Source organism: Artibeus jamaicensis, unplaced genomic scaffold (genome assembly GCF_021234435.1).
Source record: "Artibeus jamaicensis isolate MK-2021 breed Jamaican fruit bat unplaced genomic scaffold, CSHL_Jam_final scaffold_1964, whole genome shotgun sequence".
Classification (NCBI taxonomy): Eukaryota; Metazoa; Chordata; class Mammalia; order Chiroptera; family Phyllostomidae; genus Artibeus; species Artibeus jamaicensis.
Window position 1 is genome coordinate 9,526,344 of NW_026522030.1, and position 27,474 is coordinate 9,553,817.

A 27,474-nucleotide genomic window follows, 5' to 3' on the forward strand; every position below is an offset into this window, starting at 1 on the left:
AGTATCATTATAATGGTATTATATGATTGCCCTGTAATTTATTTAACTACTAACCTATTGTTGGAATTTTATGTTATTTCCATTTTTCATTATTGGAAATTATTCTGGCATCCTTTTGATGATTTTTGCATATATTCGTGGCAGTTTCCTTAAGATAGCCTTAGATGTAGAATTTAAGTTTAAACAGTATCAAATTTTTAAGGCTTTTGTCACTTTGTCACGCTCTGCTCTAAATATTAGCAATTACAACAGAAACAGAAGCATCTGTTTCACCAGATATTTTACAATGAAAAAATTTTTAAATCTTTGGTGATTTAAGGAGTGAAAAAATAGTATTAGTATTATTTAACTTACATTATTTTGGTTATTAGTGAAGTTAAATGATTTTTACACTCTCTGACAACAATAGAATTTGGGGGGTCTTCCTTTCATGCGGTCACAAGACCTATATTTCTATTATCTTCCTTTTTCTTTTCTCTTAGAGATATGTAAACGTTTTCTATATTTTAAAAAACTTAACCTTTTGTTTGATAATCATGGTATGTATATTTTCTCATTTGTTGTTTGTTTCTATTTCTGATTTATTTTTTGAAAAGGAGCAGAAGTTTGAAGAAGTGCAATGCTTACTGTGGTTTTGTGCCTCATTGGGTTGGCTGAAAATTTCAAAGATTTAAAAAAAATAGTGAAAATACCTATGATGACTGATTGATTCCTTCCCTACTTGGGAAATATTTTCACAATTGAGCATAATTTACATTGTGCTTTGAGCTAGATAATCTAGCATAATATTATTAGTGAGATATCTTTTTATTTCTAATTTTTTCATTAAAAAGGCAAAACTAAGTTTTAGTCAACTTATTTTTAGCATCTTGGATTCTTATTTTCTTTTACTTGGGACAGTTACTGTGTTATATTACAGCAAAAGACTAATTGTAATTTATTTTTGCATTTGAGGAATAAGCCTTATTCAACACAGGAGAAAGATTCTTTTAATATTTTTTTGAATTCAGTTGGGAAGTATTTATTTAGAATTGCTCTTCTGTGTTTATAAGTGAGATTAGTCTGCAGCTTTCTACACTAAAATTTGTACTAAGCTTGATCAGTTTGAATTTCCAACATTTTATCTTAACCACTAGCAATGTGGATTTCTAAGTCTTCCACTGGATTTTGTATTTTCTTGCATTATTTTCTTATTGAAGCTTTCTCTTCCTACACATATTCATTTCCATCTTAACCTGTTCTTCTATGGTGTTTAGTTCCTTCTTTCATAGAGATTACGGCTTTTAAAAATCTTAGTTATGCAAGCAACATTCAATTGCGTTTGTTTTCTTTTTCTTTTTTTAATTTAATTATTGTTCAAGTACAGTTTTCTGTCTTTTACTCCCATCCCAGCCCACCTCCCCAGTGCTCCCCACCTCCCTCCCATTCCCCCCCCACCTTAGTTTTTGTCCATGTGTCCTTTATACTTGTGCCTGTGAATCCTTCCCCTTTTCCCCTGAAATTCTCTCCCCTCTCCCCTCAGGTCCCTGTCAGCCTGTTCTGTATTTCAGTGTCTTTGGTTATATTTTGCTTGCTTGTTTGTTTTGTTGCTTAGGTTCCTGTTAAAGGTGAGATCATATGGTATTTGTCTTTCACCACCTGGCTTATTTCACTCCGCATACGGCTTTCCAGTTCCATCCATGTTTTCTTATTTCTGTATTAAATTATGTATTCTTCTAAATCTTCAGGCTGATTTTGCAGTTCTCGAGTTTACACAATATTTTAATAGGCCTGCCCTAGACTTGTTTTTTTTCCTCCTGGGATGAGGATACCATGGTTTTGACCCACACTGTCCAATATTGTAGCCTGTGGCCAGATGTGGCTATTTAAATTTAAGTCAATTAAAATTAAATAAAAGTGCCCTGGCTAGGTGGCCAAAAATGACAAATGCCAGGAACAAAAATCTCAGCGGATTGAGAAAATGATCCTGAGAACAACAGTTTTGAAGCTGGTTTTTTACACTAAAATCAAAGGAGGAGATGTAAGGAGGGTTACGTGAAATCCTTCAGTGGTAGATAAAGGGAGTGGGAGAAAGAAAAGGAGGCAAATCTCTAAAACTGGATAAAAAGCAAAACAGAAGTCAAATCTGTCTTATACACCAGTGGGCACAAGATGGATAATTAACATTCACGGAGCGTGGAGATGCTGTGTGGGCAACTGGGCAGCAGTGAGGGGTCTCTGGTAGTGTGCCCTGGAGCTGCAGGCTGTACCCTAGGAAAGGAGACTACTGTGACATTCACAGGTCTGTTCATCTTAGACGCAAAGTAGACAGACTCACTTATAAAGACCAACCTTCATCAAGGAAGCTACAGGCCTAAAATGCACCCCCCCGCCATGACCTGCTTTTAGTGAAGAATTTCTACGTTCCGATCATCCTCTGAGGTTCAGATCACTGCCCTCTGAGTCTGTAGGGCCTGCCATCTGCTCTTCCCAGAGCTTGTCGGGTTTAGTATGTGGCCCCATTTTTGACCACAATAACCAAGAAAATAAGTCCAGTGCCAGGATTAATTCTTCACTGGAAGTAGAAGGGAAGAGAGCTAACACGACATAAAACCACCCAGTGATATGGAAGAAAAACTGGAGACACTTCCACCAAATCCAGAAGGAAGGAGGATGAGATAAAAATGAAAAAAGAATGGACAATAAGAAGTCCAGAAAGTGAGGGACCAGCAGATATGTACATAATTTCTTTCCCCAGAAATACTATTAAAAAATACTCAACAGTAAGCATTCCTTAAACTGGAGAATATCTGATTATTCACATTAAAAATAGTAACTACATAACAGACAAAGCTTGTTGAAATTTTAGAATTTGAAGGATGAGACAAGTCTTCTGTGTAGCTTAGAGTGTGCCTTGTTTATAGTTAATGTTTCCTAACAGAGAAGAACAAATGTGGAAAACAAGTTGTAACACTGACATAATTCACTAGCTTTGTGCTCCCTGGAGGAGACTGCCTCTGATACATTCACAATAGGTAACAGGGCATGAAGTCCAATTTCTTAAAAGATGACTTATGATGTTCTCTATCTTGAGTTTCCATCCTCACTCAAGGGGCTGCATTGGTTTGTCACAGCCAAGGTTGGGTTGCACTTGGAATTACATCCCCAGGTAGTTAATTGTTAGAACCCAAGGGCAAATATTGTCCCCCAGTCAGATTTGTTGTGACAGCTCCTTTTTTTTTCTTCCAAGGCCATTTTTCAAAATTGTTCTCTCGTGGCCTGACTTTGGGGGGGGGCAGGGGGAGACCACGGTCTTGTGTAATGGTGATGGATCTCGGGTGTTAGAACAAGTTACACAACCCTGCATTTTTGTCATTCTAATGACTATTGCTGGACAAGGGGAGCTTACTTCCCTGCCAGATATTTATACAAGCCACTCAGAGGCTTGATACAATGCAGATGGTGATAACCTTTTACAACACCAAGTTCATATTCAGTTTTTCCTTGGCAGCAAAGTTTTTGCCTCATTCGATATCCTGGACCCCAGAAGTTCTATTTCTTAAATGATGTAAAATATTTCTGGAACACTAAAAAGGAATAAGGGCTAGGCCTCTGACACGTTCCACAGAAATGACCACAGGTCTATTTACGTCTTAGATCTGCAGGATGAAACAGATTTTTCTTGAGTTATGTTTTTATTCAAGTACAGTGAAGTGCCAAGATTGGGCAGGGGGCAAGTGATTTTCCATACACTATCCACTCCTCCTCCATCTTTAAAGTGCATTCCGTACCCAGATCTTGTGTAACTCTTTGCTTGGGCTGCTAGTCCTGCCATTATTATGCTTTGAAGCTTAATACATTTCCTTGCCAACAGATATAACGGTTCCTGTAAATAGTCACCCATTCCCCACAAGAAGAGAAGGAAAATAGGATCACTGCTTAAAGTGTTGTTTATGTAAGAAGTAGCACAGCAGGGAGTCTCCGCCAAATCCTAGCCTGGATGTTGAGGAGTATTATTGATGATGGGCTAAGATTAATAGTACAAAATAGGATTTGTTTATGTCAGTAGGACAATAAAGACACAAAAAGGAAATGGTCTTTTTTTGTACAAAGCTGTACAAAATACTGTGCATATGTGTGCATGCGCACACACACAGGTATTTCAAAAATTCCTACTCACTCAAATAACTCTCCGCAGTGTATCCTAGAGTTTATCCACTCCACTCATTCATTCATTGAGTCATTGAGTAAATATTTATGAGCACATACTCTGGGCCAGGCACTGTCAAGAATATCATTCTGAAAATGAAGAACAATTGACTTTTTTCCTCTCTCTCCATTCCATCATTCTCACTGCTTGAGCGTCTCATGTACATTAACTGCCATGGGCTTGTAGGAGAGTAATAAGAATGAGCAAAAGCTTGGGGGAGTGTCCATGGAAGTTGGGTTGTGATTTCAGAGTGGAACCACTCAGAAAACAGAGTTTATCACTTAGTGAAGAGCAAGGACATTATAAACACAACTCACCACATCTTGGAGTGCTAGAACTAGGAGTTACCCTTTGAATACTGACATCCAGTTTTGGAGACAAATAAATTTATAGCTAGCTCATGTCATCCATAACAGATCATTGGATTTTTCCCCAGAGGTTGTACTGAATGAAAGAAGAACCTGTGTGTGTGTGTGTGTGTGTGTGTGTGTGTGTGGTCCAGTCCATTACAATTAATAGGACTTTTTGCCTGGGATGTGTACTAACCGAAAGTGTGTTTGTATATGTGTGTATCATACTTCATACATTTCAATTGTCATTTTTATTAATACTCAAATTACCTTCTATTTGACCACAAGGAGCTTCTTCAGCTGGTTTCTGATTCTCTTTGGCTTGCCCTTAGTAGTCTTTACTAGCTTATAGTCGTAGGTTTTTGGGAAGTAATAGGGTGAATTGAAGCATTCGAATATCTCTTCTTAAATCTCTGGCTGTCCAGATGTTCTCTAGGGTCATTTCTAGTTTAATTGCCTTTAAATTCAGGTTTCGAGGTTTTATCTTTAGCTCACAAACACTAAATAATTTGGTAAGGATTATTTGGATTATAATCTAATGACTATGTATTTATGAAGAATGCTTTGTATAAACATGAATTTTATAATCTAAGGGAACATAGATCTTATGGCTGAATCTTCCCTTAAAGCGAATTGAGACAAAGTTATTTTTTAAATCATATCATCTTCTCTTAACTTTAACAAAACACAGGAAGTAACTGTAACTCCTCTTGAGTACTTTCCGAATGTAGGGTTCTTACTGCCTAATAAACGTTGAATGCCTTCCAAAAACTTGCTATAAAATATGCTGTGATGCTTCTTCACCTTCCTTATCCAATTATTATGAAAAGCAACAGCCTGCCATTTACTTATGGTACCAGATTCACCGCCGAATTACTTGTGCCTGTCCAGTTTGATGTGACAAGATATCGATGGCAATGAACAGATGCCTTTTAAAAAAGGTTTTATTTTTTCTTTTATCTGTAAAGAAGAGCGGCAAAAACATTTATAATGCATAACTCCCTTGTCCTAAAACAATAAAGTCCTAGTGTCAGGTTGAGTAGACCAGCATTTTCTCATGAAGACAGGACTTCACCACCAACAGCCAATTCTGTGCGGATAGGGGGTGATCCTAATAGAAGTGTTGAGTCGATTCTACAAATACTGCAGGAACAATGGGAAAACAAATCTAGAAAGCAGGTTGATCATTATTAACTCTGGAAAAGATATTCACTTAAATTCTCCTCCAGTTAGGTGTTTAGTGCATGGTCATGAGGGGGGAGTGCAGGGTAGAGAGAGAGAGCAGGAAAGGACAAGAGAGGTATGCGTGCTTGAAAGTAGATACCTGGGAGTCGGATTTGGTTCATGTTTTGAGAGCCTGAAAATAAAAAAAAAAAGTTTAATGATTGTGATAATATTAATGAAAGCTCACTCCATACACATTTGCTATTCTCATTAGCCAGCTCCATGGCAGTGCTGCGTTTCAAAGGCTTCTAAGGTTCATTGTGGTTCTGTGAGGCCGTTGTAAGCTCTTGTCTGTGCCTATTTCTCTCGGTGATCAATGTCCCTTTCCTCACTCTGGTGAAATGCTAATGAGCGCCACAAATACTGTTTTACATAAGAAGGGAAGCACATAGTAGGCGAATGCACTACAAACTCATACTGTCTCTGTTTCGTTACAGCAAATTCTTCATCATTCCAGGGAAAACGCCACAAAAGTTATATTTCTCATCACGGACGGCTATTCTAATGGGGGAGATCCGAGACCAGTGGCAGCGTTGCTGCGAGATTTCGGGGTGGAGATCTTCACCTTTGGCATATGGCAAGGAAACATTCGGGAACTGAATGACATGGCTTCCCCGCCGAAGGAGGAGCACTGCTACCTGCTGCACAGTTTCGAAGAATTTGAGGCTTTAGCTCGCCGGGCACTGCATGAAGGTAATGGAAACCTCACAGCATAAGACGGTGCATTGCAATGGGGGTTTCTTCTCTCTTACTGCTCGAGACCCACCGGAGGGTAACATCACACCCTACGAGGTCTTCGCTGAGTGTGATGCCTGGGTGCCCTTGGTGTATCATGAGATGTGTTGAACTTATAAATAGAGATGACATTCTGACCTTGCAACAATAGTGTATTTTGTTTTGTTTTTAACAGCTGTGATATATTTTCACTAAAATATCCATATGCTCCCACCAGGAAGTGTTAGCATCAATGGAATGAACCGAGGTGTGTTTGGAGGCCACACACAGAGTGGGAAGTCTTGACTTAGATGCATTTACAGTTACCCAGAAGGATGAAGTAACCGTTCAGGGACAGGCATAGTGGATCCCACCAGGATGTTTCCAGAAACACCCATGAAGAGATAGGGACAGGAAATGCTTAACACACACTTCTTGACCCGACAGTTGGAAGCTACATAAGCTCTCTAAAAGATGAAGAACATTACCCCAACAAGAAATAAAATCAGCAAATCCATTCATTAGAACTCTCGCTACCCATTTATTAAGACGTTTAGTTGTCTGGCTGATGTTGGATGAACTTCCAGGCACAATGGGGGCATGTGGCTTGGTGAGTGACAAGAGAAATGTGTAGATGGGGAGAAGGTGACAGGAGCTCTAGCCTCAGACAAAGCCACATAGCAGATCAGGCTTGATTTGGGCAGGGGTCCATGTGAAAGAGTCACTCTGGTGGGTAAATCACGGCAATACGAGGTTTCAAGCAACCAGCAGTGTTCATAATAAGCAGCTCAGCCCTACTGTAGCTGCAAATGAAGAGGCTAGGGCGAGACCTCAGGCTCTCTGTGGACGCAGCAGAAGAGTCCCCCTTAGCCATCTAGGGGCTGAGTGGCTTTTCCCAAATTATTTAACTTTTGTACTCCTCAAGTTTCTTGTTAACAAAACAGGGAATGAGAATAGTACCCAGTACATAGGATTATTACAAGAAGTAAATGGGTTAATACGTATAACATGACTTTAAATAGTACTGAGGGCCTGTGATACGAAGCCCTTGATAACTGTCCATTATTATTCCCTTAAATTACTTATCTAACATCTACGAGCTTCAGTTTGCTCTACTTTTAAAATGGAGTTATTATATAACATAGTTTGATCGGGAAGATTGAAGAAAATATTTAAAATTTCACCAAGTGTAGTGTTCAGCACATGGCAGTTCAGCCACTGGAGTTTTTCATCATTTCTCCTCTTCTCACCGAAGAGTGGTATGTTGATCAGCAGCACAGCGGGGCTGTGTTACTAGATGGAATTATGAAATTATGAGTGTTGTGAGCTGTGCTGGAGAGGACTGATTTCAAGTCCTCCCTTCCCTCTGTCCTGTGGGATCAGGGCCTTCTGCCCGAGTACAAGTTGACCCAGACACTGGGTGGTTACAATATCACAATGGAGTTTTTGAAGGCATTACTTTTATTATAATAAACTAACATTTAGAATGTGTAATACTCTGTTTGAATTTCCAGATTCGGTAAGGAAAGATCCTGTTTTTCTGAAAAATTATGCTTAGATCAAAGGCAGTGAACCTCCTTTCCTCAACCTCTATGTTCTCTGAAGTTACTTTCAATCCGCTCTTGGTCTCAAGACCGCCTGTGTTTCTGGCCATTCTAAATAGACACAGGTTCCAGAATGATAGCTTTCCCCGTGTGTAACTTACTTACTTATCTCTCTCAGCCCTGAATGCCAATGCACCAGTCTTGAGAGCTAGATTTTTCTTGCTTCCTACGTTGCTCCTGCCAAATAAACTTGTGACTGAATGTCTCAGTGCTCCGTTACAGGGCCTTTACCAACACCACGGTCCACTGGCTGGGGCCTCAGTAGGGTGCCCGGTTGTGCCGGTGTCTTCTCCGTGGAGTGGTCCCTTTACTTTTTCCCTACCTGTCATGCAGAGTCTTCAGGCATAGAGGCGGATGTGCCATAATTGAGGACATCGCCAGCCTTGTTTCCAGGTGTTCGATTGCAGTCCATGTGTCTTGCTGAAACTTATCCATTTAAATTCCTACTTGGGACCTATGGCCTGTCTAGCACCATGGACTTAGCACTGAAATTTGGGCTAAGACTCTTGAACTTCTTCAACAGAGTAAATGGAACTTATTGTTTGCCCAATTAAGGCCATGCATTCTGCATCAGTCATATTCCACCGTACCCCACCCTGTAGAGTCACTTTCTGAACAGATCTGAGTTGTTGAACTCCCAGCATGCCTCACTTCAGAACATGGTTCAAGTACATCCATGGGATCTCCATTCACATAAAGCAGGATGGTTTACTTAAAACCGAGAGATAAACCAGATCCTAGTCTATCATTCAGCTTGTGTGCTGCTGTTATTTAAGTCTTCAAACGACTATACAAGTGATGGTATTTAGTCTTGGGCCAGTAGCTCACAGCAACATCCTCAAGCTGCAGTCAGGGTTGTAGTTTTATTTTTGTATTTGGACACGAATTTTGGAAATCCCGAGGCAGTGAAGCACTGTGGCGTGGAAGCCAGAGGAATGACCTGCAGGACCGACTGCATTACTTCCTGCCGCATCTGGAGATTCCTCCCTGAAGTACTTAATTTTCTGCCTGACCCGGCGTGGCCTCGAGAACTTACGAGCTTCCAGACTGAAATAACTGGATGAAACCTATTCCCAGTCTGTGGTAGTGCAAGTAACACACATTCCTCTTTGGGTGGGAGTGGGGGGCAGTTGGGAATTCAACAGATGTGAAAAGACATTTTCTCCATCTTGCATTTAAATTGTAGCAACTAGAGCTGTAACGTGCAACTCTTCATTCATTTTTTTTTTTATTACCCTCTGTCATGGCCAGATCTGCCTTCCGGGAGTTTTATTCAAGAGGATATGTCCCATTGCTCCTACCTGTGTGAAGCCGGCAAAGACTGCTGCGACCAAATGGCAAGCTGCAAGTGCGGGACGCACACGGGGCAATTTGAGTGCGTCTGTGAAAAGGGGTATTACGGGAAAGGTCTACAGTATGAGTGCACAGGTGAGTCTCCGGTCTGTCTAACTTTATCAGTTATGTGTTGCTGTGTCAAAAATGATCCCCAAGCTCAACGGCTTAAACCACTAAGGACAAACTACTCACGAGTCAGCTGGGCAGTTCCTTTGGTCTCAGCATGTGGACATGTATTTGTCATTAGTGGTGAGTTGGGCAGGATCTTAGCTGAGTTCTCTTACCTGTTTGGGGACCAGCGGGCTGGAGTCTGGTCTAAAATGACTTTGTCTAGGACCACTAGGCGGTCCATTCCGTGGCCTCTCAGCCTCGGTGTGTTCATGTGGTGGCTGAGTTCTAAGAGGAAGAATGGAAGCTTGCAACCTACCCTTCAGGCCTGGATTCGGAACTGGGAGGAGGGGGACTTGGGTCTCTTGTTTGTCATCAGTCAACAGCCGAATCTGTCCTCTAGGCTCTTAAACCAAAATATGCCTCAGTCTCTATGGATTGAAGAGAATGGGATTCTGGTCCTAAGGCCCCATTAACGTGTGGGCCTATCACAAAATAAAATGCAACATTTGCTTGATGGCCTTTTAGCTCTTCACGAGTCTCCAAAAAGGGACTACAAAAAGCTGTAAAAGTGACATCCCCTCAAAATGGAATTTACTTCATTGACATTTGTTGTTTTACTTCCCCTAGCTTTAAAACATCAAGAAGATCTTGATGTTTTAAATATTTTCTTAGAAAGGCAAGAAGAGCAACTTGGGATTCTTGTGATATGCATTATATTTTAGGAAATCTATGATATTTAGAAGTAAAATGTAGTTTTTTCTGTGATAGCATTTGTTTGTTCTTTTTTTACCTAAAAAGTAACATTTTTTAAAATAACTTGAACAGCTCTTCTGTGATTTGCTATTTGGGAAAAACTCATTCTTGTGGAAATGAACACCCCCAGCAGCCTGTAGGAGCAGCAGATTGACTGTATACTGTCTCCCGTGGTCTGTCATTGCTGGTGTCCTGTGAACATTATCCTGACCTTTGGAAGGTCAGCCTGCTCTACAGCCCGGAAACCTGGTTCTCCCCTGTCTACCTGACCCGCTCTCTCTTCCTTCTTCTCTCGTCCTCCTCATAGGACATTCCCTCTTGTGCTCTTCTTTTACTGCCTTCTAACCTTGCTGCCCCGTGTCTCCCCTTAATTCTTCATCCCTTCCTTGGCTCTGATCCCAGCTTGCAGGCACATCCTTCCTGGGTCCAACCGTTCATGCTCACCCGGCAGAATCGCTCCTTTCTTGGCCCTGCTCCTACTCGACCCAGCAGGACTCCTCATTTAAGCAGGAAAAAAAGGGGGATCTGCCTAACTGCCTCTGGGTTGGCAAAATGCCTCCCCTTGAATCTTCCCACACTTCCATTAACGGACCCTCTTGGCACTGTCCCCGGCACCTCCTCCCCCTGTCCCCCACCCTAGCCTACCAGACACAGGCAGAAGCTCTCATTTCCTTGCTCCATGCTGTAGTCAGCATGTCTGCTCTCCGTGTGGTCCCGACCGAACTGCTCCCTGCCTGCCAACGCGCCACTGCCGCATGGCTGCCCAGCAGCCCCCGCCACGCTGGGCAGCAGCCCCCACTGCTCCATGGCACTATAATCCTGCATCCCAGGGGACAAGCTGTGGGAAGAGGGAGGCGGTTCACAAACCCATTGCTCCTCATTACACAGGCAGCAGTGGCTGTTACCAAGAGAACGTTCCAGGCTGAAAGGCACAGTGGTCTGTGACACGGATGAGTCTGGACAGGCCCGTCAGGAGAGCCCCAGGAGAGAGCACGGAGCGCGTTTGCTGCTGGTTCTAGCCAAGGACACTGAGCACAGAAGGGTTCATTTATCCACCCCTTCTTTTAAATTAGTAGGCCTCAGCTTAATATTTTCTTATGTGCATGATATACATGAGATATAGTTGCCTCCATATAAATGTTCAAATTGTCATCTCCAGCCTCTGTTGCTAAGGTATTAGGAAAAGTGGTATGGGAGCTCCAAGGTGCACACGGGGACTGTGTATAGTTGTAGGAGACAGCGCTCATTGTCGGCTTCTCCTGCATGCCAGGAGTGAAGAGGAAAATAAATAAATCATACTCCTCTTGTGGCATGAGAGACTCACGACCAGGTCTTTTTCTTTTGGAACGACAGAAAGAAATATTAGCTCTAATTCACACAGTACTGAACACCTGGAAGCCGTGAGCCCCTTCAAAATGTGTTTAGTTGGCAAATGTTACAGAGCCCCTTCTCCACGCTAAGCCCAGGCATTGAATCCATGCCGGGCTTCTGTGGTGGGCAGAGAGACACGGTCCCTACCTTCTCAGTACTTACAGTCGAACCACACAGAGCCATTTGTAAATGCAAACTGGGATGTGCGCTATTAAATAAAAATGCCTGTGGCGTAAAGAAGGGCTGCAGGGGCGGGTGGGCTCAGATCGGACCTTCTAAGCTGAAGTGTGAAGGATAACCAGACCATCGCTATTTATTTCTGCAGGAGAGGATGTTACCTTTCATTCCAAATAGTTGGAATTCTGCATGTCTGTCCTCATTGTAGAAACAGTGCCTTTCAGAAGCAAATCATCCCCTTAGAGAGCCAAAAGAAACCTTGGAGATTATCTGCTCTAAACCCCTCATTCTACTAGAGGAAATTGAGGTTTCAGGAAAGCTGAATATTTTGCTCAAGATGGCATATCCAGCCATCAGCAGCGACCGGGAAGGGATGCAGGATGCTTTTCTCTAAGTCCTGTGTTATTTCCAAGACACCACACCATTTACTCTGCATTTTTGAACATAGCTTCTTGTGCACATTGCTTTTCCATTGACTCTGCACTGTGCTCCAAGTGTTTAAAAACAAAGGAAGATCTGGCTCAAATTCATCTTCTGCTGATTATAAACTCTGTGGCTTTGGGTGATTAATTTCTTCTGATGCTCCATTTCTTTTGTAAAATCAGCTTAGTAATGGCGTAGTTTTATATATATATGTGTGTATATATATATATATATATATATACACACACATACACACATATACATACGTATGTATGTGTAAGACATCCGTATATAGAAGTTTCTGGATGTGTGTATGCATATACAGGGGTGGGCAAAAGGAGGTTTACAGTTGTGAGTATGTGAAATAGAGTTTATTCTTGTGTTATTATTTATGAATTATTGTCTCATTTTCCATAGGAACAACTGTGAACCTACTTTTACCTACCTCATGTATACAGATGTATATATGTGTTTATAAAGAGAGCTATATAGAGGTATAGCTAGGTAATTGAAAGAATATATTCTTTGAATGCTTAGGGTAATATCGGGCATATTGATTTTCAGTCAGTGGTAGTTTTTAATCACTATGAAATATATACAAGAAAGCTAGTGAAAGAACATTAAAATGATTATCCTCAAGATCCCTGAGGATAACTGACACCACGTCTTTTGTAAACTTTACTCCTCTAAGCTAGTCTAGTGGCCCTCACCTGAGAAACTGCTCTGGGGAGGATGAGGAAGATCTGTGCATGCAGGTGAATGCCATCGAGAAAGCTGGCACCTGCCAACGGCGACCTGATGAGTGTCCGATGGAAGTCAAGACACTGACTGAGAGGAGGCAGTGGGATAATGTGCCATTGAGTATTGAGAACAGTAGAGACTGTTTACCTTGATCAGGGAATGAGTATGTGCTGGAGTGAATTATATTTGCTAATTAATTTTATGGCAGAGCAAAATACTAGAGCTAAGCATAAGGGTTTTTCTCATTATTCATTTGGAAGAGTAGAAAACTCTGTCTCATGATCATGTAGGAATTTTGACCAGAAATGGAATGAACACTTCCCAGTTCCTAGCCCGGAGTCCTTCCTTTATGCCAGACTGTCTGGAAGGGTGCCCAGGAGACCTCAGGGAAAGCTGATGACCTCAATGTTTCTGTGATCTCCTCCTCCTTTTCCCCTCATTGTTTTGGGGGGTTGGCGCTCTGGACTCCGTGGGTCCTCAAATAGTGACCCTCCAACCTCCTGTCCAAGGCTGTGGCTTTACTTGTAGTGGCCCGAGCACCATTGTCATCAGCAGCAAGTGGCTGCTCCATGTCAGGGCCCTGATGCGCAGAAAAATTTTCGTGATTGTGGATTTGTTCCATGTTGTGAACATCTTCACTGGAATGCAAGACTGGTGATTATTTGTTAGGAATTACTAACAAGTCATACTTTGCCAAAGAGTTCAAATTTGTTAGGCCATTAGGATGTTTGGACTGGTTTTTTACTTCCCTTGGCTCCAAACTTCTTTGAGTTGATTTCTAAATAATCATGTGCTTTTTGCTGGTGGTCTTAAAGAGTATGTGCTAAGAGGTTTCACGGGAGCAAGGATTGTATAATAAATAGATAATTCAAGGTAGAATGATGCTTTGTTCAGGTACAATGAATTTGTTCAAGTATATCTGCTCAAGCAGTTGTATAATGGCACTGAACACAGAAACCATATTTGACAGAATTTAAATAATGCTAAAAATGTCCTAGGAAAAAAATTTGAAACAGTTGTAATACTTAGACAGTCACCCCTTATGTGGTTCAGCCTAAGAGAGGCATTACAGTGAATGAAATCTACTTCAGTGACCAAAATACATTTCAGGATAGTATAAGCCCTTACTTCGTTTTCTCTAATGCCATAATGGAGACATACAGAACACAGCAATTCTTAAAATCCCCCTTTTCTCATCATTCTTTCCCTGAGTAACTGTAACTCTTCTGCCCCTATACACACACACACACACACACACACACACAAGCATGGGCACACATACCTTGCCACCCAAGCCTTAGCTCAAACCTGTCTTAATTCCTTAGGGAATTCACTTCCTGTCTTCACTCCTCAGGGAATGGGAAATGGAGAAAGTCCAGGAATATCTGCATATCCATATTCTTTTTTTGTTGTTGTTGTAAATCAATGCTTTATAAAAGGCCTATGATGTTTTAAAAAAAAACCTTTACATAACTCGGTTTCATTAATCATGCAAATATTTTGTATGATTCAGAAATTGTGTGGGGCTTGAACACTGCATTAGAAGGTTTAAAAGGTTGGGAAAATATCTTTCTAGGGTTAGCCATTGAACTTCACTCAGCTAAGGAAAGGGTACTGAAAAACTGCTGGCCAATGAACAGATGCTGCTTCCATTTCTAGCCCTAATACTATTTCTTTGTACTTCACACCCAACATAGACATTTGGACAGTGATAATGATGATGATGACAATAACCACTAATACTAAAATAGTGCTTACTCTCTTCAAGATACTTTTCCAAGCATTGATGTTTAATAATTCATTTAATGTTCATAATAACTCTCTGGAGTATTGTTCCATTTTAGAGACAAGGAAATCAAAACCAGAGAGGTTAGTTAACTTGCCCAGGGCTATAAAGCTAATAGAGTTAGTTTATGAACCCAAGTTCTCTAGCTGCAGAGTCTACAGTCTAGTCATAAAGACAGACATTCAACAAATAAACACGCAATCAAAAATATAATTTCAAGTTCTGTTAGGTATCAGTTTGACCATGGAGATCATCAATATTTGATCATTTTCAACCCACAATATAGCAGTGTTGTATGGTTTAAGTTAATACTAGTCAGGAAAAGAAGAAAATGAGTCATATAAAATACAAATCTGCTTAACATTTTTTATTGTGACTCATTCATAGAATAAACTTAAGCTCCTTAGCATGGAATAGAGGCTTTGCATGATTTCATCTCTCTTTGTTCTTTGAGCTAAAAGCTGGAACTAGTTATAGTTTCCCCTAAATACCATGCTTTCTTTTTTAAATAATTTTTATTGTTATTCTATTATAGTTGTCCCAATTTTTCCCCCTTTGCCCTCCTCCACCCACCAACCCCCACAGTCAAATCACACACCATTGTCCATGGGTCATTCATACATGTTCTTTGTCTAGTCCCTTCCCCTTCTTTCCTCCAAACCTCCCTCCTCTCTCCCCTCTGTTCACTTTCTGCCTGTTCCATGTTTCCATGCTATTTCATTCCTCAGCTGCTTCTGGCTCCCTTTCCCACCTCATCCAGCTATCATCTTCATTCCTACCTTTCTAGACTAGTGATTCCCATAGGTAGGGGCTCTCTAATTCATTCTATATCCTGACCAGCTGCCTCAGAGCCCACAGTGAGTGCTCTGGGAAAAGGGTTGGGTAAGAGATCAAGCTGAATATCAGAATCTTAGATGGACAAGAACTTGTTGAAATCTTAGGCCATTGCTCAGTTTCCACATCTGCCCTGAGAACCACAGGATCCCTAGCACAAAAGCACATGGTGGGAAGTTTTTAAGGGTGTATTTAATTCATTTGAATGTGAAACATTTGCATTTGGTTTAACCTTGTCCACAACAAGTCAAATGCTATGGTGGATATACTACATTAGCCGTTTTTAGACGGCCGGATCATCAAGTCAGCTGATTTTCACCAGTGAACTTCTGTTGTAAATCCAAGCCTTCGCAGCTGTTCTGAGTTTTCCCTGAAGGGATCTGAGAGACACAGAGTATGGAGACAATAGGCATCTTGAGGACACTGCTTTTCACAGAGATTGAATCCATTTCAGTGAGGTTAGAATAATTAGCAGATTGAAAATTATGGCTAGATGATAGCCAAGGCTGAGGGCTAGCTAACCAGCCAAAGTCTCAGTTCTATTATGCTTTATAAAATGAGGATACACTATGGAAATAGAAACACTGGAGTATTTATCGGGGGATATCTTATTATGTATGTAAACATATGCATACAAATCCCCACCCCCACCCTGCATGCACACACATGTTTTCCTATCTAAGTATTATGTCATTTCTTTGGAAAGAGAAAGGACAAAGTGCTTTAGAAGTTCTTGAATAGAAACCAAAACATTTGGAAATCTTGGTCTCTGAGCTGAGTTTAGCTGATTCTTTTCTCCGAATAACATCCCCAGAGGTGACTAATAATGGATTCGTAAGGTGTAAGGAATTTGTACAATGTATTCCTATTTGCTTTTTATGAAGGAATATTGCTAGCCTGTTGACATGTGTTCCCATCAACTTAAGGGATAGAGTAGTTAACTGCTGCCTAGATGAGGCTAGTTTGTTCAGTTTTCCACTGAATGAGGTAGGGATTACAGTCCCGACAGCCTGTTTTCCAGTGTATTATAATTTTGTAACAGGAAAACACATCGAATTACACCATAAGTGTGAAGTCAGTATATACTGACTCCGAAGTCAGTATATTGTATTTTCCAGCTCAGTTACTGTGTTCTTCAGCTCTATGACTTCTGTTTGGTGCTGTTACCAGAGAGGGGCCTGGCCCTGAGCTGGTCCGCCAGGGCCGGCTATAGTGTGTGAGTTATTGACTTCAGGTAGGAGAGATTTCACAGCATGAGTCCAGGGGACTGTGAGGATGCGTTTATCAAAGTTGCAGTCAATGAAACGAGGAAGGGCTTACCATAGAAGAAGCAACAGCAGACCCTGGGCTGGGCCGCCTGAGCTCACTGGGAGGTCACAGAAGGGGGGCCTTGGGGACAGGTTCAGGGGACCAGCCTGGGGCCAGCTGCCAGCTGCCCATTGCCTTAGAGGTGAGGAGACACGGGCCTGTGGGGAAGGAAGTGGGGGGAGAAGAAGGGAGAGGGAACGGCGTGGGCTGCTCCCCAGAGGGAGAGCACTCCCCGGTCCTTTGTCTTGAGGCCTCTCTCTCTTTCTTGTGGGCAGGAACTTAGGGGAGGTCTGGGGGCATTTCGGTAGCATAGTCATCAGTTCTGCAGGTGACGGCATATTCATTCTTTCAGGGGCCTGGTCTCCGCGGACTGGTCAGTGACAGGACAGGGGGTCTTTAGTCATGTGTGGCTGGTCGTGGCGTCACCCACCTGGCTTTGCTGATTTTCTGGACCTGGAGGAGCTGGAAATACAACTGAGGCCTGGATGTCATCTCCCAGACATTATATCCAGGGAGGAAAGGCCAGGGGAGGGAAGGTTAGCCTGGGGGCGAGGTCCTGGTTTTCCCGGTTTTGCCCCCTGCCAGGCACTGGGGGCCTTCTGCCCTGGTGACCACTGCACCTGGCTGTGAATTGTTTGGCCACTGTGTTCAGCTGCCTGCTCAGTTTCCCCATTCTGCTTGCCAAGAAGTTTTCCTGCCCTCTCACTAGCCTGTCTCAGTACCTTCTTGTATTTTCTTTCTTCTTGTCGAAGTTCTCGTGTTCATCTGGTCTTCTCCCAGTTTCTTTGAACATCTTTGTGAGGATTCCTTTGAATTCTTCATCTGGTAAATACCTCATCTCCACTCTGCTGTGGAATTTTATCTTGTTCTTTGGTTTGGAATGCATTCCTTTGTTTCTTCATTTTGCTCTCTGGGTTGGTTTCTGTGCTTCCGATAAAACACCTACCTCCCCAAGTCCCGCAGGGACAGCCTCCGGTAGGAGACGATCCTTATCGGTCAACCCTGCCTCGGCTCTTGGTTGTCTCCCAGTCCTCTGTGATCGTCCCAGCAGCCTATTTTATTTTTAATGGCTCCTAGTAATCGAGGCTGTGCCAAGACCTGTCAGTGCCTCTAAAGGGAGGATATGAGTCAGCGCTCAGATTCAGCCTGATTGGAAGCCAAGCCTCAGGTAGCAGCAGCTTTTGGAGTGGGCAAATGTATACTTCAAGTGTATACTGTGGGGCTGTAAGTGTAAACCCTGCTGGCCACCAGAGCCAGGCAGTGTGGAGGTGTCCCCTGAGCAGCCGCCACAGAAATTAGGGCTCTGGACAAGTGTATTAGCTCCTTTCTGGGACATATTAGTGAGCTGCAGGGAGGCAGAAGGAGAGAACGATGGCATCCATCCACCTTTGTGCCTGAGAGCACCTGGTAAGCCCCTGGTTGTGTGCGAAACCTGAAGCCTGAGCATCAGGCCAAATCTCTGGGACAAGTACCCAGGAAGCCTCTTTCTCAGAAAGAACAGGTGTGTGTTTCAGTCTGTTGTCCGTGCAGTGCCCTGGGGGTGGGAGCTTGCTTTGCTGAGAACTGCCTCTCCAATTGTAGTCCCGTCGGACCCAAGGACACAAGCTTCCTTGGCCACCAGAGACAGGTAATCAAGAGGGATTTCCTGGGTGGTAGCTGCAAAACCGGGGTACCAGATGTTGGTTAAAGCTCCCCTTCAGGAGATACTGGCTCTCTAGGGTATGGCAAATGGAGAGAGCATCCAGGTGGCGCCTGCCAGGGAAAAGAAGGAAAAATAGCAAGACAGCACCTGGGGGCTAAAGCAAGGCAGAGAGAGACCATGAAGATGGTGCTCACCAGCGAGTGGGCCTGTCTGTAGATGTGTGATAAAATTAGGTGTCTGCCCCTGGGGCCCTTGCTTTAAGGTTAGCAAATGAGCATCATTCACATGAAGTCTGGACACCTCTGGATTGGCTGCCTTTGTGCTGAACCCCGGTGCTGGTGAATAGCCCTATAAGAGACATTTCTCACGCCATTATAGTCTTATGAATGCTTTGGGGGCTCGTCTCTCAGGTGCAGGCCTTTAAGTTGGGGTGCCCAACCTGGCGTTCGTACCCTTTGTCCTTCAGGGAGAAGCTCTGGGCTTTGAGTTTCTCCACAGCTGTGGGGCTCCATGCCAGGTGAGATTCAGTCCCAGCCTCTTACCTGCTTCTCTCTGTCACCGGATGAATAGGGGTTGCTCAAACAGCTTTCAGTTTTTGCTCAGAGGAAGTTGTTCTATACGTAGCTGCACCTTTGGTGTGTTCTTGGGAGGAGGTGACCCAGGAGCTTCCTACACCACCATCCTGAACTAAAATCCCCTTAAGTTAGTACACTGTGCTCTTCAGAAATACTTACAAAAATTTACCCAATATTCTAAAATTGTCAAAATAAGTATTACGAGCAAATCTTGCTGATCATTGTAAAGTTTTCTCTTCTCCCTCTTCTTTACCCCACCCCCATTATCGGTAACTCTTTCCAGTAATAATAAAAGGGAGGCAAAAGGAAAACATCTGCAAAATCAGTGGTCTTCAGGGGTTTTTGCTCATGGAACTCCTAAAAAAATATCGGAAATCCATGTACCCCATGGACTTTTACAGAGCCATCTAAAGATGTTTTGGCAGGTCTTTTACAAGATGGCATTTCCATAGTACTGCATCATCATTTTAAAATAAAACTATTATATCACTTTTGAATGTACCCAACAAAATCAAAATGCCACAGCAAATTTGATGCCTTCTGGCAGTATCCATTTATGTGCAAGCACATTAAAAAAAAAAACTTTGCATGGTTTCTTTTCTTAAATCTCTTCCATTCTATGTCCACCACGTAATTGTATTCCAACACAAGTGGTTTTATGTCTTCAAGCATTTTATAGAGCACAGCATTCTATATCTCTGCTGTAGAGATTGGGAATATAAATTGAAACTAATTTTTAAACTTTCTGTGACCAAAACTGCCATTAGATTATTATTACAGTTGTTATTTGTATATAATTTGTCAAATATACACATTGTGATACTCATTGCACATACAAATAAGGTCCTATTGGAGATTCCTGTATCCATGGATTTCTTTTCATCACAGCATCAATTTTATTTCTATTTTTCATTGGGTTTTAGTGCTGACAACCTTCTCCATACAAATATGTAGACGGGACTTGAAAGAGTTGTGTTAAATTGATGTCACCAAATTCTTGAGTTTCTCCTGAGTTACATGCCAACAGTAACAAGTTATCTATCATCGAAAAAGTATTACAGATGATGTATTAGCTGATGACTCCCTGAGGTCATTTTCCAAGTGTATTGAAACTGAACAATTGGAAAACTTAGGGCTTGCAAAAGCTGTTACCCAATCGTTACAGTCATTCGCTTCCTCAAGTTTCTGCAAAGTCCTGCAGAGAGACTTTGCTGGGACTTACTAAGACTCCTCACTTCTGTTTTACTTGGAAGCACGTTGTTTAACCCAGTCATGCTTGGGGAACATCGAAGCATTACAAATTTTAATAAATCTTTACAATTCAACCATTTTTGATAAAATTATTTTACCTCACAATGTACATTGATACATTTTTACCCAAATCTTGGAGAAACTGCACCTTGGAGCTTCTTTGAGGACCAGTTTGTTCTGCCTTGGTTCAAGAGAGGGGTGTTTGGCAGGAGGTCAGGGATATTTCTTTCATGCCTAACTCTTGCTTTATAGATGCCTTGATACCGAGAATAGAACATGGTGAAGAGTATACATGAGTATTAGAATGACTGGGGAGGTATATTCCTCCTGTATAAATTTACAAATGGACTGTCTCATCCAGATGTCACTTTCAAAATATTTTTACAGTTCTTCATGAGGTACACAATTCTCTTTCAAATTATTCTTACCAAATATATAGTTTTTTAATTATAGGTGGGAGCTCATTGCATTTTTTAAATACAATGCTTCTGCATACAAATTTATTGATTTTGAAGTATTTATTGCACCTCACCACTTTACAAATTTAATCTGTCAATTCTAGTGGTTTTCAATCGATTTCTTTGTATTTTCTAGGTTAACAATAATATTGCATGCAAACAGTGAAATAACTCTTTGTTTAAAATATTAAATATTGATGGTGAAACAGAGGAACCTTGCTTTATTAATTTTATGGCTTGTGCCTTTAAAATTAATATCCACATCTAATAAATAAATGAATGGATTTTTTTCTTATAACTTGTTCCGTAGTTCATGGTTTATTTTCATTTAACTGCTTCCATAATTTGACAAAATTTAACATCTCAAGTTTTCATGAAAAATTTCCCAACCACTAACATGCTACGTAGAGTAATAATGTTTTGCTTCATGTATTTATTAAATAATTGCTTAAATGATAAAAATCTACAAGGTCCTGGAATGCTACCTTGCACTGTTACATGAATTAAAACACCACCCCTCACCGTCAGTTATGAACACATGCAGCTTTATGTGGATGCACATTTGCACACACAAATACCATGGATTTAGGACTAAATTTCAAAAATAATCTCAGGAACTAGATGGCATGAAAGAAATAAGTATGTGATTAGCCACTTCCTATTGTTGAACCCGGCCTTCCAGATGGCTTACTTTGATTCTCAGCCAGGGATTCTCAGGGTCAGTAGACTTGTTCACCTTCATTTCTCCAAAAAAGGAGTGGAAAATTCCCAGGAAGGTGGGAACCAAGTGGAGTTTCCATATGCTGTGCTCTAGTACCTAAATATGCACTTGCTTTATTTATTTACTTCTTCATTCATTCACTCAAAATTTATTAATGCTTACTCCAAGCCCATATGCCACGTAGCAGAGGCCAAAGAATAAAAAATAGATAACCAATCTCCAATATGTGGTTTTTCTATCTTGGATATATTTCTGGATGATGCGCTTTGAAATTTTGCTTTTCTGCATTTGGCTTTTGTTGTTTTTAATTACTTTTTTTATTTTGAGATAATAGTAGTGTCCCAAGTAGTTTTAAAAAAATATTACCGAGAGATCCCCTATATCATTTTCATGATTTCTCCCAATGGTAACATCTTGCAGAACTGTAGTGCGATAACCGAACCAGGATACTGGCATCAATGCAGTCAAATTACGGAATAGTTCCTCCACCACAGGGACCCACAAATAGGCTCTTTTAGAGCCATAAACACTTCCCTCGCTATTCCCACTTTACCTCTTGCAATCACTAACCTGTTCTCCATTTCCATAATTTTGTCACTTCAGGAATATTGTATAAACATTCCTCTAAGCAGAAGAAGAGGAATGAGGAACGCTGCCACCTTCCTACTGGGTGGGCTTAGAATCCAAGTTCCCCATTTTGCCCCCATTGACACTGATAAGTATTTGTATATCAAGGGGTCCTCATTATTGCTGGGTGTGGACAGACATTCTGGCCCTTTCCTGGGCCTCCACGGATAGCACCCTGGCTGGGAAGGCTAGGAGTGCCCCGCTATGGTGCCCCACATGACCTCCGCTGCCGCTACAAGGAGGGCGCCTCTTTACTGCTCGGTGGTGGTGGCAGTCCTGACTTTCCTAGATGATACCACTCCAGTGGGGAGGGGCGTGGGGAGGGACCCCTTGTAACTTCTGGGTGCATGCGGAAGTGAGACACAACCCTCACCCCTGTGGTCTCCATCGTCATGAAAGACCCACCTTTCTACTTGGCCTCCTTCTCCGATACCACTCTGGCAGAGTCGCTGGGGGTTGGGGTGCTCTCTAGAGCTTTACAGGAGTGGAAGTCTAGGCTGCACTTGGCCTCTGCCTGGTATGGCTGAAGTTGGGCCACCGTTTTTTCTGTGGCACTCGGCTGGAGTAGAGGAGTTGAGTCCCTATTATCTAAACGTATTCTCTCTTGCTAGGCTGCTCTTTTCTTTATCTTTTGGCTTCAGGGAGCAGTGTTTTCTTGTTTGGGGTTGTTTTGTTTTTGTTGTTGTTATTGATTTCATTGGTGTTTTGGAGTTGTCAGCTTCTTCAGCTTTCAGCTTGGGATATTCAAAGGCAAAAGAAGCCCAAGGAACTCACCATCATGTCAGTCTGTGGATCTCAAGGTCCCTCTCTGGTCTGCCCCTTCATCATGCCAATTTATGTTTGTTTTGTATATAACATCCAGCGTTTTCCACTGTGCTTAGCAGGAGGCCTAAGGAGAAGTATATCTGCCCATCTTCCTGGAAACAGACTCCTCTGCTTTTGTGTGCATGCTTTCTTCTCTGTGGACGGGTTTTTCCATGTTGAGTCTACCAAGCCAACAGAGATACCGCTCTTTATGTGTTAATTAGGGACACTCTCTATAGAAGCCTGGTGAGCTCAGTTTATTCCCTATCTCATGTCCTGTGATGACTTTTATAAGACTTAAGAAGGAAAACATGAACACAATTAAGCAAAAACATCAATTAACCCGTTTTTAAATCATCCTTATCTACTGTGATAGGTGGGAGTGAGTGAATCACACCATGTGTGTGAGAAGGAACTATTGCTGTCTTCATAATTACGCCCCAAAAGGCATCCACAGTGATCTTGACACACCCCTTAACTTAAAACACTGTCATTGTTCTTGTTGTTTTAAGGGTAAACTGAGGGTTTGGAAGGTGGCCTGTTCAGCCTGGATGGCCATAGTACTCACTCCTCTAACTCCTCCCCTCTGCACTCCAGCCAGAGTACATTTTTGTTTTCTTAAGCGCGCTCTCTCTTGCCTCTGGGTCCATGCACATTGGTCCCTCTGTCTGGACTGCCGTCACCCTGCTTCCACACCTCCCCTCACTTCTATCCATGGTTCTGGTCTCAGCTCTGAAGTCACTTTGACCAAAAACCTTACCCAACCACTGCACATCTGCCTCAAGACTGGATAACATCCCTCTTCCGTGTTGTATCACCTGGGGCTTTCTCTCTTTTAATCGTCTGTTTAAGACCGGAACGGTCGTCAGGATACAGGTGGAGTTCTATCTTATTCTTCTGTGTCCTCATGACCCTTCCACCTGTCCTATCCTCTTCATCCCTGCAGAGGATCACGGAATTTTAGTTTTAAAACGACTTGGACGCAAACACGATCACCCATGTTGCTGTGGTGGAAAATCCAGTTTTCCGATGGGTTACATAACTTAGAGAAGGTCAGACACTGTCAGAGCTATAACACTTAGCGGAGTTCTGAGCCAAGGCTTCTCACTCGATCCTTCGCACCCCACCCTACATTAACGGATGCAATGGGACGAAGGTGATAACATGGTGAAATTTAATGTGTTGAAGGCCTGCAGTTTGCCAAAGTAAAAATACTTGCAGTTTTATTTGCACAGAGATTATTCAGAAAATAATCCAAATATTTTAATACGGGAATACGGAGGGGAAGATGACTAGCTGAGTGGAGTACTTCAAGATGCAGCGGGTGAGACCACAAGCCCCCCAGAGTGAATGCCAGGCGGGATGGGTCCTTGGGAACCGGGTTGTGCGGATGCTACAGAAGGAAGTCATTTCAATGTGTTCGTTGGCTCCTTTAACACTATTTATCGAATCTCTTTTAGGGGATTTGGAAAATGTGATTACCGTGCAGAACATGCCTTAAAGTAACTTATTATGAAGTAGAGGAGTCCGCGTGTGTGTCGTGAACTGAGAACTGTGGTTAATCCCGTGCTAAGCAGCTGATATGAAATGAAAACAAAAATGATGTGGAATACATGATACGCAGAATGCCGTAGCTATGCAAAAGTGTTTACTTCTAGTTATGATGGTGAGGGGATTTGAACTGAGCTTGAAAGGTAGAATTTGGAACTGTGAGAAGTGGGTGTAGAACTGTGGAGAACTGAAAGTGCAGACTGGAGCCGGGACTGGGGATGGATGGCCGAAGTGGGAAAGTAGACCAAATCAATGAACATGCCGGGATTCCGGGACCAGGTTGTCCTGGGGCTTGAGTTCCAGGTTACAGAGATGGCCTTTGGTTAATTGGTAACTGCAAGCCATTGAAGATTTTTGAGCAGGAAAAATGGCATGATCAGAACCTTGTTAGAGGAATCTTAATTTATAAAATTAAGTTATAAAATGATGTTTGAAATTAGCATCAAGTTATAAAATGATGTTTGAAATTAGCACAGCGACAATGGACATGGAAAACAGCAACTGATAGAATCCACATTCCCAAACCCTCAAAGACCTTAAAACCTTACAGAAGCGAGGTAGAAGAGATGAGGAAAGGAGAATACCAAAGGTAGCGGTGGCCTGAGACTTGACTCCTAACTTACCTCTTTATCACAAGACCCAAAGGGAAACAAGGCTGTCAACAGAGGCCAGACTCTTTGTTTGCACTGAGAATCCTTCTTCCTTTCTGATTGCTAAGGTCAAGTGTTTATGAGGTCCACCGTGTGCATTCTACCTTGTTCCTTAGGACAAGCTAATACTCAGCAGATATGCATCAGTACAGTTGCAAAAGTTGTGATGATATTGAAATACTTATTTCAGTATTGAATGCCCTGAGTCCCTTCAATACCCCTTTACCGCCCTGGCCCCTTTTCAAGGTTCCCCTGCCCGTCCCACAGCCCAGCACAGTAGAGATCACATCCGGTGGATACGCGGCCACGCCGAACGCTGCCTGATGCCACAGCTGCTGTCTGTTCTCACTGATGAGTGATCACGCCATTCTGGGCTCTTACATGGAGAATTACCCCTACCGTGGATGAAGTGTTCTCCCAGAAGGTTCTCTAGTTATTTAAGCAGATAGACTTCTGTTGGGCCTACACACGTCTGAATGAATCTCAGGGACAGATCCGCCCTGGGTTTAAGTGGAAACCTTGTTGCACCAAAATCCCCAGGACTTCACAGTTAAATAATGATCAGTTGGTAATTTTGAAAACTGTAATGTCCAGTGCTAATGACAGTGTGATAAAGTGCGTATTTTTATTTCTGGCGATGGGACCATAAAATAATATGACAATTGGCCAGTGAGTTTGAAAAGTTAATATTTGCCTAAAATTTTTAATGGATGAAAGATAGGAGAGCACAATATGGCCCTGACTAGTGTGGCTCAGTTAGTTGAGTGTCATCCCAGAAAGTGAAAGGTCACCAGTTCCTGGTCAGGGCACATGCCTGGGTTGTAGGTTCGGTCCCCGGACAGGGCACATAAGAAAGGCAACCAATCAATGTTTCTCTCTCACACCTATGTTTCTCTCCCTCTCTCTCTTCTTCCCTCCCTGTCTCTCTAAAAATGAATAAAAATAAAATGTTTTTAAAAATAGGATTGGTGAAACATTGTGTATCATTTTAAAAAATTGGAAGCAATCGAAGTACCAAACATGAAAAGAAATGTTAAACCAGAGTGGTTTACCCTGTAGTAAATTTTAATTTCTTCTTCATCTGATTCTGAGTTATTAGCTATTTTTAGAAAGAATAAATAAAGATAGTTCTAAAATCACCAGAGGCCTCTCCTAAAAGTGCTAACAAACAGAGTTTTAATTTTATTTACTTTATTTTTCAATATAGTTTTTATTTGTTTAGAGAGAGAAGGAGGGAGGGAGGAAAAGAAGGAGAGAAACACTGATGTGTGAGAGATACATCAACTGGTTGCCTCTCACACACCCCAGCTGAGGACCCAGCCCGCAACCCAGGCATGTGCTGCAACTGGGAATCGAACCTACAGCCCTTCCGTTCTCTGGCCAGTGCTCAGTCCACTGAGTCACATCAGCCAGAGCCCACAGAGTTTTAATTTTAAAACTCAGGATGCTCTCACATTCTTCATCCAGACAGTAAACCCCTTAAGACAATTAGGAACAGAGTTTTCAATGGAAAAGAACCTTCCTACGTTTTCTATACTGTCAGGTTGTGTTTATGTGTGAATATATGGGTACGCGTGTGTGCACATATATGAATTCTTAACATACGACATTCACTTGGCTGATGCATTCTCTTTTGGACACAGTCTTCTGAAGGTTTTGTTCTCTGGTTTTTGATAGACTTGTCCTAATCCATCAGTAATCTCTTTTGTGATCTGAGCAGACGTTTACGTTTGCAACAGGGCGTCCTGCGGCTAGGGAGTCCTTTGTGCCGTGGCTGCACACAGTTGCTCAAATCCACGGTTTTCTCCCTTCGTCTGTATTCCAGCCACATGAGCTCAGCAACTGCAGGGCGACTGGCAGGTTGCTAATTCATTACACACATTCGGACGTGCAGAATCCAGGGCAGTTACAAGCTTCCTCACCTAATTCATTGATGAAAATAGAAAGCATCTTGGCCGTCTAATAAAAAAGAGGGGTCCTGGTATATATGTCTAGGTCCTTGTTTTATATTTGTGAAAATACTGCCTCGGCCTTGGAGAAATTGGTTCTCTTTTAGTTCAGTGAATCCGTATGCTCAGAATCCTAGCATAACTATTTGTAGGAGCAGGTTCCTTATCCAGAACAAATCCAAAAAGCTGAGAAAAAGTATAATATTGTAATCATAGAAAGCCTTTCTCAGGGGGCCCAGATATCTGCTTGGTGTCCTACTTAGATCTACCAGGACCAAGGGTTTTTGAGGTGCACGACTCCTGGAGACTGTGGTAACCCACGTGAC

The 27,474-nt window shown here is 42.2% G+C and overlaps 1 protein-coding gene across 1 annotated transcript in view; it reads left to right on the forward strand.

The window, feature by feature from the left end:
• Positions 1-27,474, forward strand: part of SVEP1 (sushi, von Willebrand factor type A, EGF and pentraxin domain containing 1) — a 162,162-nt gene that overhangs the window by 19,866 nt on the left and 114,822 nt on the right. Inside the window, exons 2-3 of the mRNA XM_053656411.1 lie at positions 6,201-6,456; positions 9,333-9,509. Coding sequence (XP_053512386.1) covers positions 6,201-6,456; positions 9,333-9,509 — 433 coding nt within the window. The remainder of the gene's footprint in view (positions 1-6,200; positions 6,457-9,332; positions 9,510-27,474) is intronic.